The 16,249-nt window shown below is 37.8% G+C and overlaps 1 protein-coding gene across 1 annotated transcript; it reads left to right on the forward strand.

Moving 5' to 3' along the window:
- Nucleotides 1-5,817: 5,817 nt before the first annotated feature.
- Nucleotides 5,818-15,562, forward strand: pik3ip1 (phosphoinositide-3-kinase interacting protein 1). The gene is made up of 6 exons (XM_082168722.1): nt 5,818-6,076; nt 6,394-6,507; nt 6,909-7,025; nt 9,737-9,931; nt 10,024-10,102; nt 14,076-15,562. Exons 1-6 carry the CDS (start codon nt 6,004-6,006, stop codon nt 14,290-14,292), a joined length of 795 nt encoding a protein of 264 aa, XP_082024848.1. The 5' UTR covers nt 5,818-6,003; the 3' UTR covers nt 14,293-15,562.
- The last annotated feature ends 687 nt before the right edge of the window (nt 15,563-16,249 follow it).

A 16,249-nucleotide genomic window follows, 5' to 3' on the forward strand; every position in this document is an offset into this window, starting at 1 on the left:
AATTTTTTAGTCAAGTCACCTTTATTTATATCAGTGTTAGACAGGGTTCTAAATGACACCATTTTCTTTTAGAGCTGCTGTACAGCACAGCCGAAATGAACTCTGTTAGAATAATTGAATAATTTTCCTGTTGTCACTGTAAAGCTGTGGTTTACAAAATTGTTTCAAAGCAGCATTACAGTGACAACAGGAAAATTATTCAATTATTCGAACAGAGTTCATTTCGGCTGTGCTGTACAGCAGCTCTCAAAGAAAATGGTGTCATTTAGAACCCTGTCTAACACTGATCTGTAACCCCAATAACAAACATTTATACTCTGTCCTGTTTAGAAAATCAAGTGCTGCTTTTTTTTGCTGATTGATGTTTTGATAGCCAATCTCATGTGCTCAATCTCTGTAAACTGAGAGACTCCACTAGCACAATATTTACTCCCGAAATGCAGGAACCCCGTCAAAAAACGTGGATTTTACCCCCTGGAACGCGATTGGGCTAGTTTTGAGTAGCAATTGGGCACGTTTTGTTGTTAAAACCTGGCAACCCTGCTCACTGGTTTTATGTGAAGTGCAGTCAGAGATGGTCTTATTATTGGGAGATACGAGGGTCTGTGGCTCTTCTATTGGAGAAAGCATAACTGCTAACTTCGATCATGTGCCTTGATAACCAAACACATTACAGCCTTGATGTCATTGAATTTCGTTCAGAGTTGTGCGACAGTCACTGTTTGCGGATACCATAGAAATGAATGTCTACCATAGACATTAGTACCATAGTACCATAAAAATGTCGTAAACGTAAACTGAATCATACCTGTTGCGCAATTGTCTGTGACTTTCCTTATAAAGTAGCATTTTTTTTTTCTTTGGTGTAAACTCTACAAAAAAGATAAATCCAAATTGAATGTTGAAGATTAGCCAATGGGCTGTCGATCCATTAAATGATAAGCCGTTTTCCCACAAAAGCAAGTAGTGTATTGAAGCCTCTCCTCCATTGATATCCATAAAAAAAATTTTTTTTTAAAGCCGCCTCTGATCTCCTTCTCTGCGTATCACAGGATTTGCAGACGTTATGCTTTTTTGCGAACCTTGCAGGCTTGCCTTCCAAGTCGATTTGGAGTGGTGGCGCATGGTTGGCTGTGATAACACTTTACAAAAGCCCAAACTGGTTAAAGCTGCCTCATACCAACCTCAGAGCATCTCCTGATGCACAAACAGCAGCCGCAATTAAGCCTCGTTTGGGCTACGTTCACACTGTCAGTCCAAATCCGATTATTTTTATATCTGATTGAAATCTGATCTAAAATGATTGACATCCACATTGTGTATCGCAACTATTCAGATTCAATTTGTCCATGCCGCTCTTGCATTTCCCTAAATATCTTCATTGGTTTCTATGCCAATGATGCCAATGACGTTGGTAGGCATACAACAACAACCGCAACATGGAGGGGTTTGCAATACAGATGGTGTCTTATTTACAACATGACAATGTGTAGCCGCCGCGCTAGACTACTGCGTCTTATGAGGCAGAGCCTCAGCACTCCGTGCTGTCGTCTCCGCCAGTTTCGAAACATGTCTCCGCTATATTGTAATTTTCTGTTCGTCCCACTTTGCAGCAACATAACCTTGTTTCTGCAGAGACTTTCAGCATATTTCCTATAACAACGTCTGACGTTCACATTTTACGTGTCGTGAGAGTCACATAAACCACGCTAAATTCAATCAGAGCAGTCAGACTGAAACAGATTTAAAAAGACTTCAAACCACATGTGAATGTAGCTCGAAACTGATTTGTATCGATTTTTTTTTTTTTTTGCCATTCACACTTGCTGAAATCTGAACCTAGCCTTAGACTGTCAGTCCAAATCCGATTTCTTTTTCTTTTTCTTTTTTTTTTTCTCTCTTTAAATGTGTTTTGAGCTACATTCAAATGTGGTTCGAAATCCTATTCAAATCGAATTTCTGTAAATCGGTTTCTGTCTGACCGCTCTAATTGGATTGCGCGTGGTTTGTCACTTTCTCACGCCACGGAAAACGGAAAAATGAAAGTCGCTGCAGAAACAGGGTTGTGTTATTGCAAAGTGCCGGTCGAGCAGAAAATGACAATATAATAGAAACCTGAAGACTGGAAACAACGGAATAAATGCGCATACCAGCCTCCTACATGTTTGCTGCTGCCTCAGAAGAAATAGCAGTCCAGTTAAAAAGACAACATGTGTTTTTCAAATCCCTCCATGTTGCTGTTGTTGTTATTGGGGTATACCTACCAACGCAGTGTTATTCCCATAGAAACTAATGAAGATATTCCGAAAAACAAGAGACTGCCACGGGAGACAAAATTTCGATCTGGACAGTCAATAATTTAGATCAGATTCCAATCGGATACACAAATAATTGGATTTGGACTGATAGTATGAACTTACCTGCACTCGTTCACTTTTTTCCTGTGGAACCTATTCCTTTTCATGCCTTAATCCTTTCTTTTATGTCCAATACATATTTTATTGTTTTATTCCACTGTTTTTGTTTTACATCTTTCTTTCTCACTCTGTACCCCCTTTCTCATCCTCATCTTCTCTTTGCGTAAGCCACTTCTTCTCAGGTTTCCACTGCAGGGGTAAATGCATCAAACAGTGATGTAATGGTTTTTGCGGCAACAGTAGAGTTTACATTTACATTTACATTTAGTCATTTAGCAGACGCCCTTATCCAAAGCGACTTACAAATTAGGACTAAGTTCAGCGAGTCATCATAAAGAGGCAAAAGCAACAACAACGCAGGAAGTGCTCAAAATACGAAGTTCTGGTATTATTCAGAGTAGCATAAGCCTGATAAGTGATGTTTCAAAGGGAAAGGATTTTTTTTTTTAATTTTTTTTTTTAATTTTTTTTTTTTATAAGGTTAAGTGCTCACGGAAGAGATTGGTTTTCAGCTGTTTTTTGAATGTTGTCAGGGATTCTGCATTCCGGATGAGGGTGGGGAGAGCGTTCCACCAGCATGGAACTGTAAATGAGAATGTTCTGGAGTTGCCCTACCATATTAGCTGGGGAATAGTGCCTGCTTTATGCCACATTAGAGGCTCGTCTCCCAGGTTAAGTGTCCATTTTCTGCCCTCAGCACAGGGCTAGTTGATGATTCATGTCTGGAATATGTACTCAGTTGCTGTGCAACACGCCTGCGTGTCACAGAACAGTGTTAGGACGCAGCTGGGTCTCCCGGTAGCCATCAGGGGAGCAGATGGTCTGATTTTACAGCGAACGCTGAAGAGATTCGCACTCCTCTATGAATGCTTTTATTATATCATGACATATTGATTATTTTAGAGTCTAGAGGAAATTAAGGTGGATTTCTTGGAGGGGGCCATTTCAAAATGTATAAAAACTGAAAAAACATGCAAGAGCAATCTTGTGTGAAGTCTTTGTTTTATTATTTAAGAAAATATACATTTTATAATAATTTCAGAAATATTTAAAACATTATGAAGAATTTGTTTTAGGATTTTTTTTTTTTTTTTACTTGACCAGCCATAAAAAAAAAAAAGCTCATAATTTCAGTTTTTTTTATCAATTCAATCTATTTTAAAAGACAGTTGTTTAATGTGAGATGCCTGTGGGTGCAAATGAAATATACGGAAGTCTTTTCACAGGACTCAACAGAGGGATCTGTTTGTCTGGGCTTTTTCCACTCATTATCTCCCTTCTTTGCCATACAAACCCTCATTTCACTTCCTGTTTGCCTTACATGGAGCACCAATATTGAACGAAGAAGTGACGCTGGTTTAGTCATTTATTTTAGTCACAGCAGTTTGATTTTAATGAATCTTTGGACAGAACATGAGTTGTGCTGAATTAATAATGTTTGAATAATGAATCATGTTTGTCCCTAGTTCTATTTTGGAGTAAACATGATATTTTTTTATCATGTTTATTCACTGTCCTGAGTATGATTATGCATGTGTGCTGCATTCTGAAACCTTTCAAAAGGTTCTCTTTTTTTTCTTTTTGTCTAAAGAACATTTTTAAAACAAACCAGTCAAACAGGACTTCATAACAGGTAGGATTCCCAAATCAATCATGAGTATGGGCTGGGTGTTAAAAATGGCAAAGACATAATAAACAAACTTTAAAACAGAGACAGTTGAATATCCAATCTTTCTTACACACTCATGACTCATCTGCTTGGGTGCACAACTCCCCCCCCCCCCCCCCCCCCCCCCCCCAAAAAGCTGCCAACCTGGCTCCAATTTTACTTTGGAAACTTTGTGTAATTACTTTGGAAAATAAAAGTGGGTCAGTTAACCGGTACCATGGAAAGGAAGTAAACTATCTGCACTAATTAAATCTGATTGCTTGCTTCCATGCTTCAGAATGCCATAAAAACCTTGACATAATTTCCAAGATTTCATACAATTCTGATCTGATACAAGAAAACAAGATGGTACTTCGAGATTTATGGTGAACTTCAGCAGAAAACATGACACTGATCTTACTGTGCTGAACAGTGCAGAACTATTGAAAACCGACAGCTGTATTTAATAAAGTTGTGTACTGTACTTAAAGGGAACGCACTTAAAACAAAGGGAAAGGTCAGAGTTATCCGGCATGTACCGCTCAGAAACTTTTAACAAAAAGAGCATGACTATGACCAAAGCAGGTGTGTGTATATGTGTCTTCCATCTATTCTGAGAGGACAGCCGCATAGCTTACACCGATTGTGTCATCACTGATCAACACCGTGTCTCCTCAGGGGACCTTTTGTTTCCTAGTAAATAATAGAGGCGCTCGTTGTTAATATTCCTTGATCTCCTAATGAAGTTCTGCTCTGTCAGATTTGTTTAACAAGGATAGATGACGTGAATGAACTGATAGTGCTGTAGTGATGAATTTGTGTGCAGGTTTTGGCCTATTTCATTCTTTTCAAACCCATGTTGAGTGAAAGCTCATTTTTGGCACATAGCTTTCGTCAGAAAAGATGCTAATAACATATATATGACTTTTTCAAATTGTAATTTGCCAAGCTAAGGAAATATGTCTGAAAGAGGTCCGGTTGTGTCATCTGAGAATGGAATCAAAACACATTATAAACATTATAAAATTCATAGATGGTCTAATAAAAAATATGTAACTGTAGTATCATTAATAATGAAATTACTAATGATCATAATAATGGTATATTATAATTGATTATACATTGTATACAATAATAGTAGTAGTGTCATTTAAAAAAATATATTATTTGAATATGTGTTATTTGAAATTATAATTAAATTATTATATATAATATATTATTATATCAAATTATATTTATATATTATATAAAAAGTATGAATAATTAATAAAATAAGTGTGGGTTCATCTTTCCCCAACCCTCCCCATGGCTTTAGTTCTGAGTCACAACACACGCATTCACACCTACTGGCTTTTTTTTTTTTTAAATCCATGTTTTTGGATTGTGGGGGAAACCGGAGGAAACCCACGCAGACACAAGGAGAACATGCAAACTCCATACAGAAAAGGCTCTGTCCTCCTACCCACCGAGCCACTATTTGTGTGTGTGTGTGTGAGAGAGAGAGAGAGATAAATAATATATATAATAATATAATAAATATAGTAGGCTATATAATAAATAATTTATTAAAAAATTCTTCATATTAATTAATAAAATATGTGTATGGTTTTATATTAAAATACACAAACACAATCGATTGTCTGCTGGAACATTCTGGTCATGTATCATTCACATGTCCCACGCATCATTGTAATCCGTGAAGCTGCTGTGTCTAGGACCCGGAGGACGCGGAGTCACTGCAAAGGGAGTTTCAGCGATCAGTCCATTCAGGCTGTTTACCAGCTCAGAGCCCAAAACAACGGCACGACTGCAGTGTGTTTGTTTGGAGAGCAGTGTGGCTCGATTCACCACAGGCTCTTCCATTAAAACGGAAAGGTTTTATGCCAACTCGTCGTGAAAAATAATAGTTCTTGTTGTTAATAACATCGAAGAATAAAAATGTTTCGACTGCTTTACTTTGCGCTCCTGCTGAACTCTGGTTTGGTGAGCTGCTTTTCTGTTGTTGTTGAAGGTAAGATCCAATTTAGATTTGCTTGCAATAGCTTTCAAAAAATAAAATAATGTAGCAGCTATCCTTTATTTGAAGTAATAAAAAAAAAGTGAATGATGCATGAGTGTATATTTTCCTCACCATTTTGCATGTTTGCATCAGTTTTGTACGTTAGACTGTTCATAAATTGTTTTTATCGTAAAAGTATGATTGTTTAGTATAGTAAATGATGAATTTGCTGTAATTTAATCATGAAAAAATGTGCCACTTTATTCTAATTTGAACTGATCTGAAACCAATCTTCCAAATCACATGAAGTTAATTTGTTTTTCCCATAGAGTGTATAACAGCTAATGGCGAGAACTACAGGGGAATGCAACAGAAGACATCCGCAGGGAACACATGCCTCAACTGGAGGAGTCAGAACCTGAAGTTTAAAGACTCACAGACGGGTAACTTCTGTTTCTACTTTTCTTCATCTATTTGTACATTTTTACTGTATAAGACCCCAAAACATTATATTTGAGGAAATCAAGCTAAGATATATACATTTACAGATTGTATCCATTAATTAGACAATGAAAATTGCAAACTGTCAATGTTGCTGATTATACATTTTGTAAATGATGGTTATGAAGAGGGCATGCTGCCCAGATGATATTATGAGCCCTAACTCAAAAAAGCTGAGCAATCACAAATGCCTAACCCAAACGAGGGCATGTCTGGGACACACTCACTACAACTCAAAAACACATACTCACACAAACATAGAAATGTTTTGATAGAAAAATAAAGTTTTGAGTAAAACGTATGTAAAAGGTTTTTAATTGTTTTGTTTTCTTCTTTTCTGAAGATGTTGGGAATCACAATTTCTGTCGTAACCCAGATGGTTCAGAGAAGCCCTGGTGCTACGTCTCTGGGTCCAGTGGAGAAACCAGAAAAGAAGCATGTGATATTAAGATATGCCAAGGTAGCCGTCTTCTCTCTCAAAAATCATTTCTCACATATTCTCTCTCTCTCTCTCTCTAAATCATATAGCAGCTCTTATAGATTCATAAAAATGCAGCCTAAATTCTTTACATTAAATTAAACCTTTTTTATTGTAAATAAGCATCACAAATCACTTGGTTTGGATAAACACTGCTGCACGAAATGAGATTATGATTTATGAAAGTGATTTATTTCACTTGTCGGAGTCTCTTTCTCTGGCATTTCACAACTAGGTCCTACTAGTGTGCCACTCTGTTTCCACAGTCTCAAACTTCTAGTCTTACTTTCTTCCTAGAATCTGGAGGAAAGTGATTTAAAAATATTTACGTAGTGCAGAAATGTGGAATCTTACTTTTTCTGGGAAAAAGAAAATGGCTTTAAGAAAGCATCCTCTAGGGAGTGAACAAGGTCAGTACAAAATATTTAAATGCATTCACTTTCCCCTGAGCTTACTCTAAACAACACTACAGCTGAAGTAAACTTTTCTTTTGCTATGAATCATTTTTCGATAATCCAGGCCAGCTATCTTTTATTTGGTTCATTAACAAAAAAACAGTATGGCAGTGTGTTGTTTCCTCCTTTAAAGAACATCTCTTATTGAGGCCAGTTGGTCAGTTTTAATCCACACTGATGCGGTTTCCTTAGAATTATCTTTTGACTCAGCATGCGGCAAGGACAGATAAAGTTAAACAATAACACGAGTCTAGACTCATCATCAGCCTTGAGGCTTCTTCAGTTGGGACAGACAACTGAACAAACAGTAAAACTTGTTCTGCTGCTGAAGGTCTAGGCCTCGCCCTCTGTGATTCCAATTGGCCCAGAGGAACATGCTTACCACGGCGACAGCTACTGATTGGCTAGCTGAGCTGTGACCTCATGTTCTTTAATTTTGTCGGAGTGTGTAAACAACTTTTTTAGAGTAGAGGGTGGTGGAAAAAATCCAGAGGGCTGGACCACAGCAACTGAGGCACATGATAATGTTCTCAGCCGTGAATTTTTCCTATGAGACCTCTGGAATACATCACGTCCACCTGATGTCCTATTTAAATAAAAATAGCCAAACTTTATCTCATTACACATGCTTCAAAAAGAAAAGAAATGGCCCAGTATTCGCCTGGTGTTCGAAAGCTTTGTTTGAAACAGCATACCACCACACTATTATGTCTGTGTTCTGCTAATTGCGTTCTAATTTCAGAACATAATGAGCAATTTTAATGAGTGTTTGTTTACATGCTGTAAAGCATGTTTTTGGGCCAAAATCTTTTCTTTTTTTTTTAAGTTGACATAAAATGAAATTTCACCCTATTTTCAAAAATGCATGTTATTGATCTTATTGTGAATGATTCATCCATCTGTATATTTTATTTGAAAAGAAAAATTTGACCTTATAATTTCCAAAATCAAACTTTGATCTTCACTTTGGTGACTTACTCCAGACCTCTCCAATCATTTAGTCCGCTTACATCCTGCCCCTTTCTTAAAGTCCCCCTGTAGTCAATCCTTTTATCCCTTAAAACTCATCTTTGATCACCAAAATGACATATTTAAGCATATTTTCCTTGAAAAAAAAAATTTCTTCATGCCTTAAAATAGCTTGAATGTAACTCTACAGCCTTGTCTCATTTAGTATACGCAGTTCTATGAATATGCAAATTAGCCCCACCTCCACTCACTCACACCAACTCAGAGATCCACTCGTTGACGATCCCACGTTGACGTGATTGGTTACAAGGTAGTTTGTGACGTCAGAAACACCAGCGATTTAAAACCGCGTTTTTGAGACTGTCTTTGGTTCACTGCAGTTTTAAGGAGAAAATTCTCAGCAATGGTGTTGACTTATGAATTTACACATGGTTTGTGTTAAAGCATATTAAAACCACATAGACATAAACAATATTAAAAGCTTGATTTTTACCACAGGGGGACTTTAAGGCCTGTTCACACCAAGAACGATAACTACAACGATAACTATAACGATAATAACTATATTAGCGTCCACACCAGTGGACAATTTCATTCTGTTTATTCTAAGTGCACGCTGCAGTTTTGTCGTCTGCCGCTTTAAATGCTCAAGCTTTTTAAAGTCAGGTGAATTCTAATTGGCTCTCAATTGGGTACGAAAACGATATCGTTTCTCTGTGCTGTTATCGTTACAGTTGTGGCGTGAACTCTGCTATTCTTTAATACTGAGAACGATTTTTAATTTTCATATTATATCGTTAATATAAACTATATCTTTATCGTTATCTTTATAGTTATCGTCTTTGGTGTGAAAGGGCCTTAACAATCGTCTACAAGCTTGTATTCAGATCTACCTCCATCCAATCAACAACCGATATATAAAAAAGTTCCCATCCTTCATTTTTAAAATTTTTTTTACATAATCCATTTCATTCGGATGTACATCGCAATACACAAGATTAGATCTTTCACTGCATATGTTTCATTGTAACTACATTTTTGCAAAAAAAACAAAAAAACGTAAACATTGTAAGAACGAAATGGCTTGTAGAGGACACAATTGTCAGCTGAGAGCACTCAATCCCAGACCACAGTAAAACTGTTTAGTACAATGGTTTGATGCCAATGGGCTTGTTAATTGATGGGAGTGGAGAGCTGACTTACATTAGCAGTGCAGATTGAGAAAAAACTGAAAAACACTCATATCCTGTTCATTCTGTCACCCCACAGACCAAAACTCCACAGAAGCTACGGCTCCAGAAGTGTCTGTCCCCACTCAAGGACTTACCCCAGAGATGGTGGAGACCTTTGAACCCGTAAACTCCTTCCCCTCGCAGGTGGAGGGTGCAGCGGTGCAGCCCGTGAAGGGAGTGCGCCAGCAGGCCAGGAGTGGACCTAAGAAGAAGAAAGACCTTGGGACTCTAGGTAGGTCTTGGGATTAGACGATTAAAACCTCAAACTATATCCGAAAACCAAGATGTTCATGCTTATATTGGTTATCTTCCCTGCCTTGGCAGGTTATGTTCTCGCCGTCTTCATGATGGCCATTATCATCCTACTTGGAGGTGGAATCACGATGGGATACTTCTACAAACGGTCAGTATAACCTGAAACACAATGTCCCATCACAGTGTGCACTTAAAGTCCCCATGAAATCAAAATTTACGTTTTTTGACTTTTAGTATGAATATGTTAGCCATACCGTTATCTATAAGATAGTGTGCTCCAAAACAATGACAAAATTCGCATTTAGAAGATATCAGCATTCAAAACCTACAGTCTCTCACTTCTGCCAGTATGGATCAATGATTTTGATGACATCACTCTGCACTTCAGCTTCTCTGCAGATTTTCTGTCCAATCAAATGCTCTCTAGAATCTAAAGCATTCCTCCCCCTACATTATAAATAGACGCTAAAGCTGTGGCACATAGTGCACTATAGGGGAGAGGGAACGATTCAGACAGTGTAAATATACTTTCCATTGGGGGGAATGAAGTCTGGTTTCGCGTTAGTGTCATGCGAACCAGCACACAGTCTGCTCCAGTCCAGAGACACAATAGCACAGAACGGATCATATGCGCGAGTCGGCATATACCAGAAAACGCTTTGGACCCATTTGAATTCTGCACAGAATGCTATATTTTAGCATATAGGATAGCTATAGGGATAGGGAGGAGATGAGGAGAAACGGTTAGAGATTAGAAGGAAACTGCAGCTTTACCGAGCTCAACGGCTCTGGCCGAGCTGTGATATAAACTAACCGCTATTGGCTATTTAAAAAAAAAAGGGGATGTGCTGTTCGACATGTCCCGTGCTGTCTTCCTGTTTCAGTGGAAATTGTCAACACATGCTGCACGTTTCAAGGCACTTCACTGTGGGCCTTTAAGAACAGAGAATAGACAATATATATGATTAATAGGGAAGGTCAAAAGACAAAAAGGCACTTCAGATCTTCAGAATGAGGAGACTCAAGGAGATGTTTGGCCAATATACCTCATACTTAATATACTTCATGTAGAATTCATAATGATTGTAGTTTCTCTTTGCTGGAGAGCACAGTTGTTTGAGATAGTGTTTGATCGAGACAGAGATAAATTATGTCATTGGGTTTGTTACATGCTTTCATGGGAATAAAATGTCATGGATCAGAAAGGCAGGGCATTACCTGGAAACGCATACCGTGTTCTTCTAACATCAGTGTCGGTGTCACTTTAATGCCATTAGACGCATGAGAGAGAGATAGTGAGTGCATGTAGATATTGGAGGCATCTTGACTGTCTATATTTAGGTGGTTGTTTAGATGTTTAGAAGTGGGTGTTGAGTTTGGGGAGGAACAGAAAGACTCTGAAAGCTGATATTCAGAGACATTTTGCACGCTTCCAATCGCAATGTACCAGAAACTGGACTGAACCAAATGTGCTGTAAATACAGCCCGATATATCATCAAGCCATGATGATATGTTTGAAATGTGTGTCTTGATCACATTTCACCCTAAAATTTTTAAAGAAAAGGAAAAAAATATATTCAGTATAAAAATAATGAATCTTATTTTTGGACCATGTGATATTTGCCTTGTGATATTATTTTCATGACAATTAAGCAAGTCATTTTTTTAATTCTCATTTTTCTCTATCATTATATATCAGTTGAGATAAATATTGTAATACAATGTAATTTTTCATTGAAATCATTATGGCACTATAGCAAACACTACCCTGAAATGAAGTAAAAGCTGTGCTTAATATTCATAAAAAATGCTCTGGAGCTTTTTTTAAAATAAATTCTTTAATTTAAAATTTTGTGGCGATATATGACATGGACATGTCCATGATAGGTGTCATGTGACTCACCCTCTCAATGTCTCAGTATAGATGACAGTAAAAAAATATCTGAATTCAGGTCTAAAACTTGAGTATATTCTCGTCTCTGGGTTGTAAGGAGCTTGGATTACCCAATAGCCTTAGGCAGCATGTGCTCGTGCGTCAGCTGATTATGTGTGCTTGTCATCATATTTCTAGTTTAATTGGCTCAGTATTAATAGGCAGAGGCAGGTTGTTGAGATGAGAGAAGGGTTTAGGGACAATGTCACCCACAGGAAACATGTTATGATGTAACAGCACATGGATCTCATATATTCAAAATTTTCATTTACCTCCTCAACCAAATGATTTACTTATTGCTAGAGAGTTTGTGTGTTTTCAATGGATAGTTCACCCCATAATGAAAATTCTGTCATTTACCCACCCTCAAGTTGTTCCAAACCTGTATGGATTTCTTTCTTCTACTGAACACAAAAGAAGATATTTTGAAGAATATGGGTAACCAGGTGATGGAAAATAAAAAATAACATGTAAGTCAATTGGGTCCATCAACTGTTTGGTTACTGACATTCTTCACAATAACTTCTTTTGGGTTCAGCAGAAAAAAGAAATTCGTACAGGTTTGGAACAACTTGAGGGTGAGTAAATTATGACAGAATTTTCATTTTAGGGTGAACTATCTCTTTAAGAAGAGAAATGAAGTTGGTACTGCTCAGTTCAATTGTGATAAAGCAGAGCTCACTGCAGACACAGTGATGGGGAAGTGTAGGAGGATTGCATAACATACTGCAAGCCTGCCGTGCACAGCCTGAATGGGCAAGACAGAGAGAGATGGAGTGAAAGGAAGGATAGACAGTAGTGTGTCCAGTGATTATGACATTTCTCCAGCATTCAGCTCCCATAATCTCGTCCACTTCTAGGAATTTGAGTGTGATCATTGAGATCCGTCTCTTGCTTGTCAGCAAATGAGGAATTAGACTCTCTCTCTCTCTCTCTCTCTCTCTACAGTAGCACATTTATAACTTGACGCTAAAAATAGGCGATATTGGAGACCAATCACTCCTTCTGTCCAGGCGTGCGTCACTGTTAAATATTACAGAAATGTATAATATTAGACATGGAAATAATCTTCAAAATAGTCAGAGAAAATGAAGTGGAACCACTGCAGAATAAGTCATTCATTTTGATTATGTCATTCAGAATGGTTCTTTGAGTCTGTGCTGTGTCTGTGAAAATCATTGAAACATAAAAAATCTGTGAAGTTTTCCCCTAAGTTCTAAAAAGAGAGAAAAAACAAACAGGGTCTTAATGATTGAAGTACTCTGCTCTTAATGTTAATTCGAATAGTACATTTTACACAAGATGAACATTTGACTGCACAACACATTTAAATTAAATGGCAAAAAAAACTATTCAAGTTAATGAGCTGTTTATGTTTTAAATAATATATATATTTTTTTTTTTTTATTGCATTTTCACTGGTGGTCTCTGACTTTTAGACCCCATTCTATTGTCACGTTCACACAGCAGCAGAATACGGTTGTCAGTCATGTTTTTGAGTCCTTAATATGGTTACGTTCACACAACCGCATTCTATAACCAAACTGTACATTTTCAGGACTTGCTACCGCATGAATGAATGAAAACGGACTGGACAACTAGTTGTCTGTCACGTCATACAATTCGAGAGAGTCTCTCTGCTAAGGGGTTTCGTGTGTGGTTTCACTTTTGGTAACTTGCAGCGAGGGAGATATGAGCTGTGTCATCTGAAGGTTTTAGATCCAGGCACTGTTTTCCACTGGATTGGCTTCCATCAGTTTTGTGTTATATGCGTGACTCAAATGCCGTGTCATGTATGAGACGCTGCAAAGGATGTGAGACGCGAGTGCAACGGTTAAAGGTGTCCGGCTAGCACACGTTTACATAGAAGCTGCCGGTTAATGAAGATTTGATGGATGAACTTGCGGCTCATTTGGATTGATCACTTTGTTCACTGTCACTATGGTTGCTAGTAAGACAATACGGGCTTGTCTCTCGTTACACGTTCACACAGACAGTAAGTTGCTGTGTGAACGGGACATTTCGAGACTCACACCTGTAAATAAATGCGGTTCTCAATCCTAAAAACTGACAGCGTGAACGTAACCTTATTTGACCAGTTGACAAGTGACATAAAACATGACTAATGCATATAAAGTTGTGTGTGGCAATGGTTGAAGTAAAATACTTATGTTTTTAATCCTGTAGGGGTCGTGACCTCAAGAAACAGCACGAGCAGCGAGTTTACGAGCGTGAGATGCATCGCATCACTCTTCCTCTCTCTGCCTTCGCCAATCCCACCTGCGAGCTGGTGGACGAGAACACCATCGTCATCACGGCTGAACCGAACAACCTGACCCCCACTCAGGAGCCCGTAGAGGGGGCCGACCCTCTTATGGGGACAGCGGGGACTCCCGGAGCCTGATGGAGGAACAGGATGAGTGCCTCGATGGGCGTCTTGTTAAGATGTATATGCAGCACTGCAGAATCTCAAAGGAAAAAAACTCCACGTCCACCTCCCTCTGCCTGTCGTCTCTTTTCTCTTCACCTTGCCTTTACAGCACGGTTTCACGGTTAAGTTAGGGCATGTGCCCTGAGAGAGCGGTGGAAAGATTTTTTGGGGATCTCAGACTGTGTCCTTATTTCCTCAACAAAGCTGTTGGGGAAAGTAGGACATGTGGGGATACGCTGGAAACGGTGAAATGGTATAAATATGCATGTCAGGGATTTGCGTGGAGAAAGAATTGCAAGTACATTTTGTGCAGATCATCACAGGGCATGAATAATCCCTGCTTGTTAAACTCAAATGAGAGGGCGACAGTCCCGTTAACTGCTCCGTGTCCTCTTAAGAAGTCGAGATGGATCAGATCATCTGATGTTCTGTTTTTTTGAAGGAGAAGACAATCCATTCTTATCTTCTTTCCTGCCTTTTTCTTTGATTTAGTCCCTAATGCAGTTGTGGTGAAGTTGAAACTTGTAAATGTGTAACAATCTGTTGCTCCACAGCTGGGCTGTTCATTCTCTATAGGGAGCTTTGGTTCACAGTTAGAGCTTATTGAGTTAATTGCCTTTGACAGCTCTTTCCCAGAAATCCATATTCAATAGGCAGATCATGTGGCCTGGGATGCTAGAGCTAAGTCAGGTGAAGGTTTTGACTATATGAAGAGGAAAGCTTTCCAGAGATCTTGCCTTAGTAAATTACATTTGACTGTATTATTGCTTCTGTGGCCAAAATCTGATAAAGAGCAAGTGAGTGCTGTCATGACTTCAGCAAACCAGTCAGAATGGGTCTGATTTGTGGTCTCTGGTTACAATCTTTTTTTTCTTTTCTTTTTTTTTTTTCCATATCAATGTTCATATGTTCCTGACCATACAGATTGGCTGAAATAAGACAATGATGAAGGACTTGATGAAGCATGAACTGCGGAGAAATGGATTGCATAAGAGTTTAATGTTATTTCATTAAGGCAATAGAATTCAGAGACTGAAAGAGAGTGCAAGATGACATATTAAAATAATATACGAAGGTTTCATTTTGCAGAGATTGTAGTTTGTTTATGAAATGGGGACTTTTTTATGTATACATTTGTTTTCCCATGGTTTATTGGACTGTACAACTCTAAGGTTCCAGAAAATATTTTATTTTTATGTTTGGCAGTTTTTTCCTGCTGTGAAATAAAATCTGTTTGAAATTATATTGTCATACTTTTATTTTTTACATGATCTTTAATAGCTTATGCTACAAAATCATTGCTTATTCTATGTATCATTTATAGGAGTAAAGGAGCAAAAAAAGAGTTCAGAATGGAAAACTTGCATACTGTGCAGTATACATTCCCTCGGTTTCACAAATAAAGCTTAAGCCTAGTCCCAGACTAAAATGCATGTTTGATCCCTTTTAACTGAAAGCAACTTGCACTGACATAAATTAAAATGTGTAAAATGTCAGTTCCATTGTTTTATATTAAGATGCACACCAGTAATGTTTGTTTCTTAGGCACATTTATAAAAGCTACTTAAAAAACCTAATTGAACTAAAGCCTAATCCTGGTTTAATTTAAACCCTGTCTGTGAAACCAGGCCATTGAGTATTTGCTCATTATCATTTTTTTTTTTTTTTAAATAGTAGTTATATGAAAGTACATAATACTCTGCTGATCAATAGCTTGAGGGTCACAAGTATGCAAACACTTTCAAATTGACGATTTTACAGAGTACTTGCTGCTGGACAATTTTAATTATTTGATTTTAAATATATTAAATTTATTTAAAATCTATATTATCTCTAGTTTGATATTCAGTTAAAATGTAATTATATAAGATATATTTTATATTTACGTCGCCACTCTGGATCACGTGATCATAAACCGCAAAATTACGTC

Source organism: Leuciscus leuciscus (genome assembly GCF_965113295.1).
Source record: "Leuciscus leuciscus genome assembly, chromosome: 5".
Taxonomy (NCBI): domain Eukaryota; kingdom Metazoa; phylum Chordata; class Actinopteri; order Cypriniformes; family Leuciscidae; genus Leuciscus; species Leuciscus leuciscus.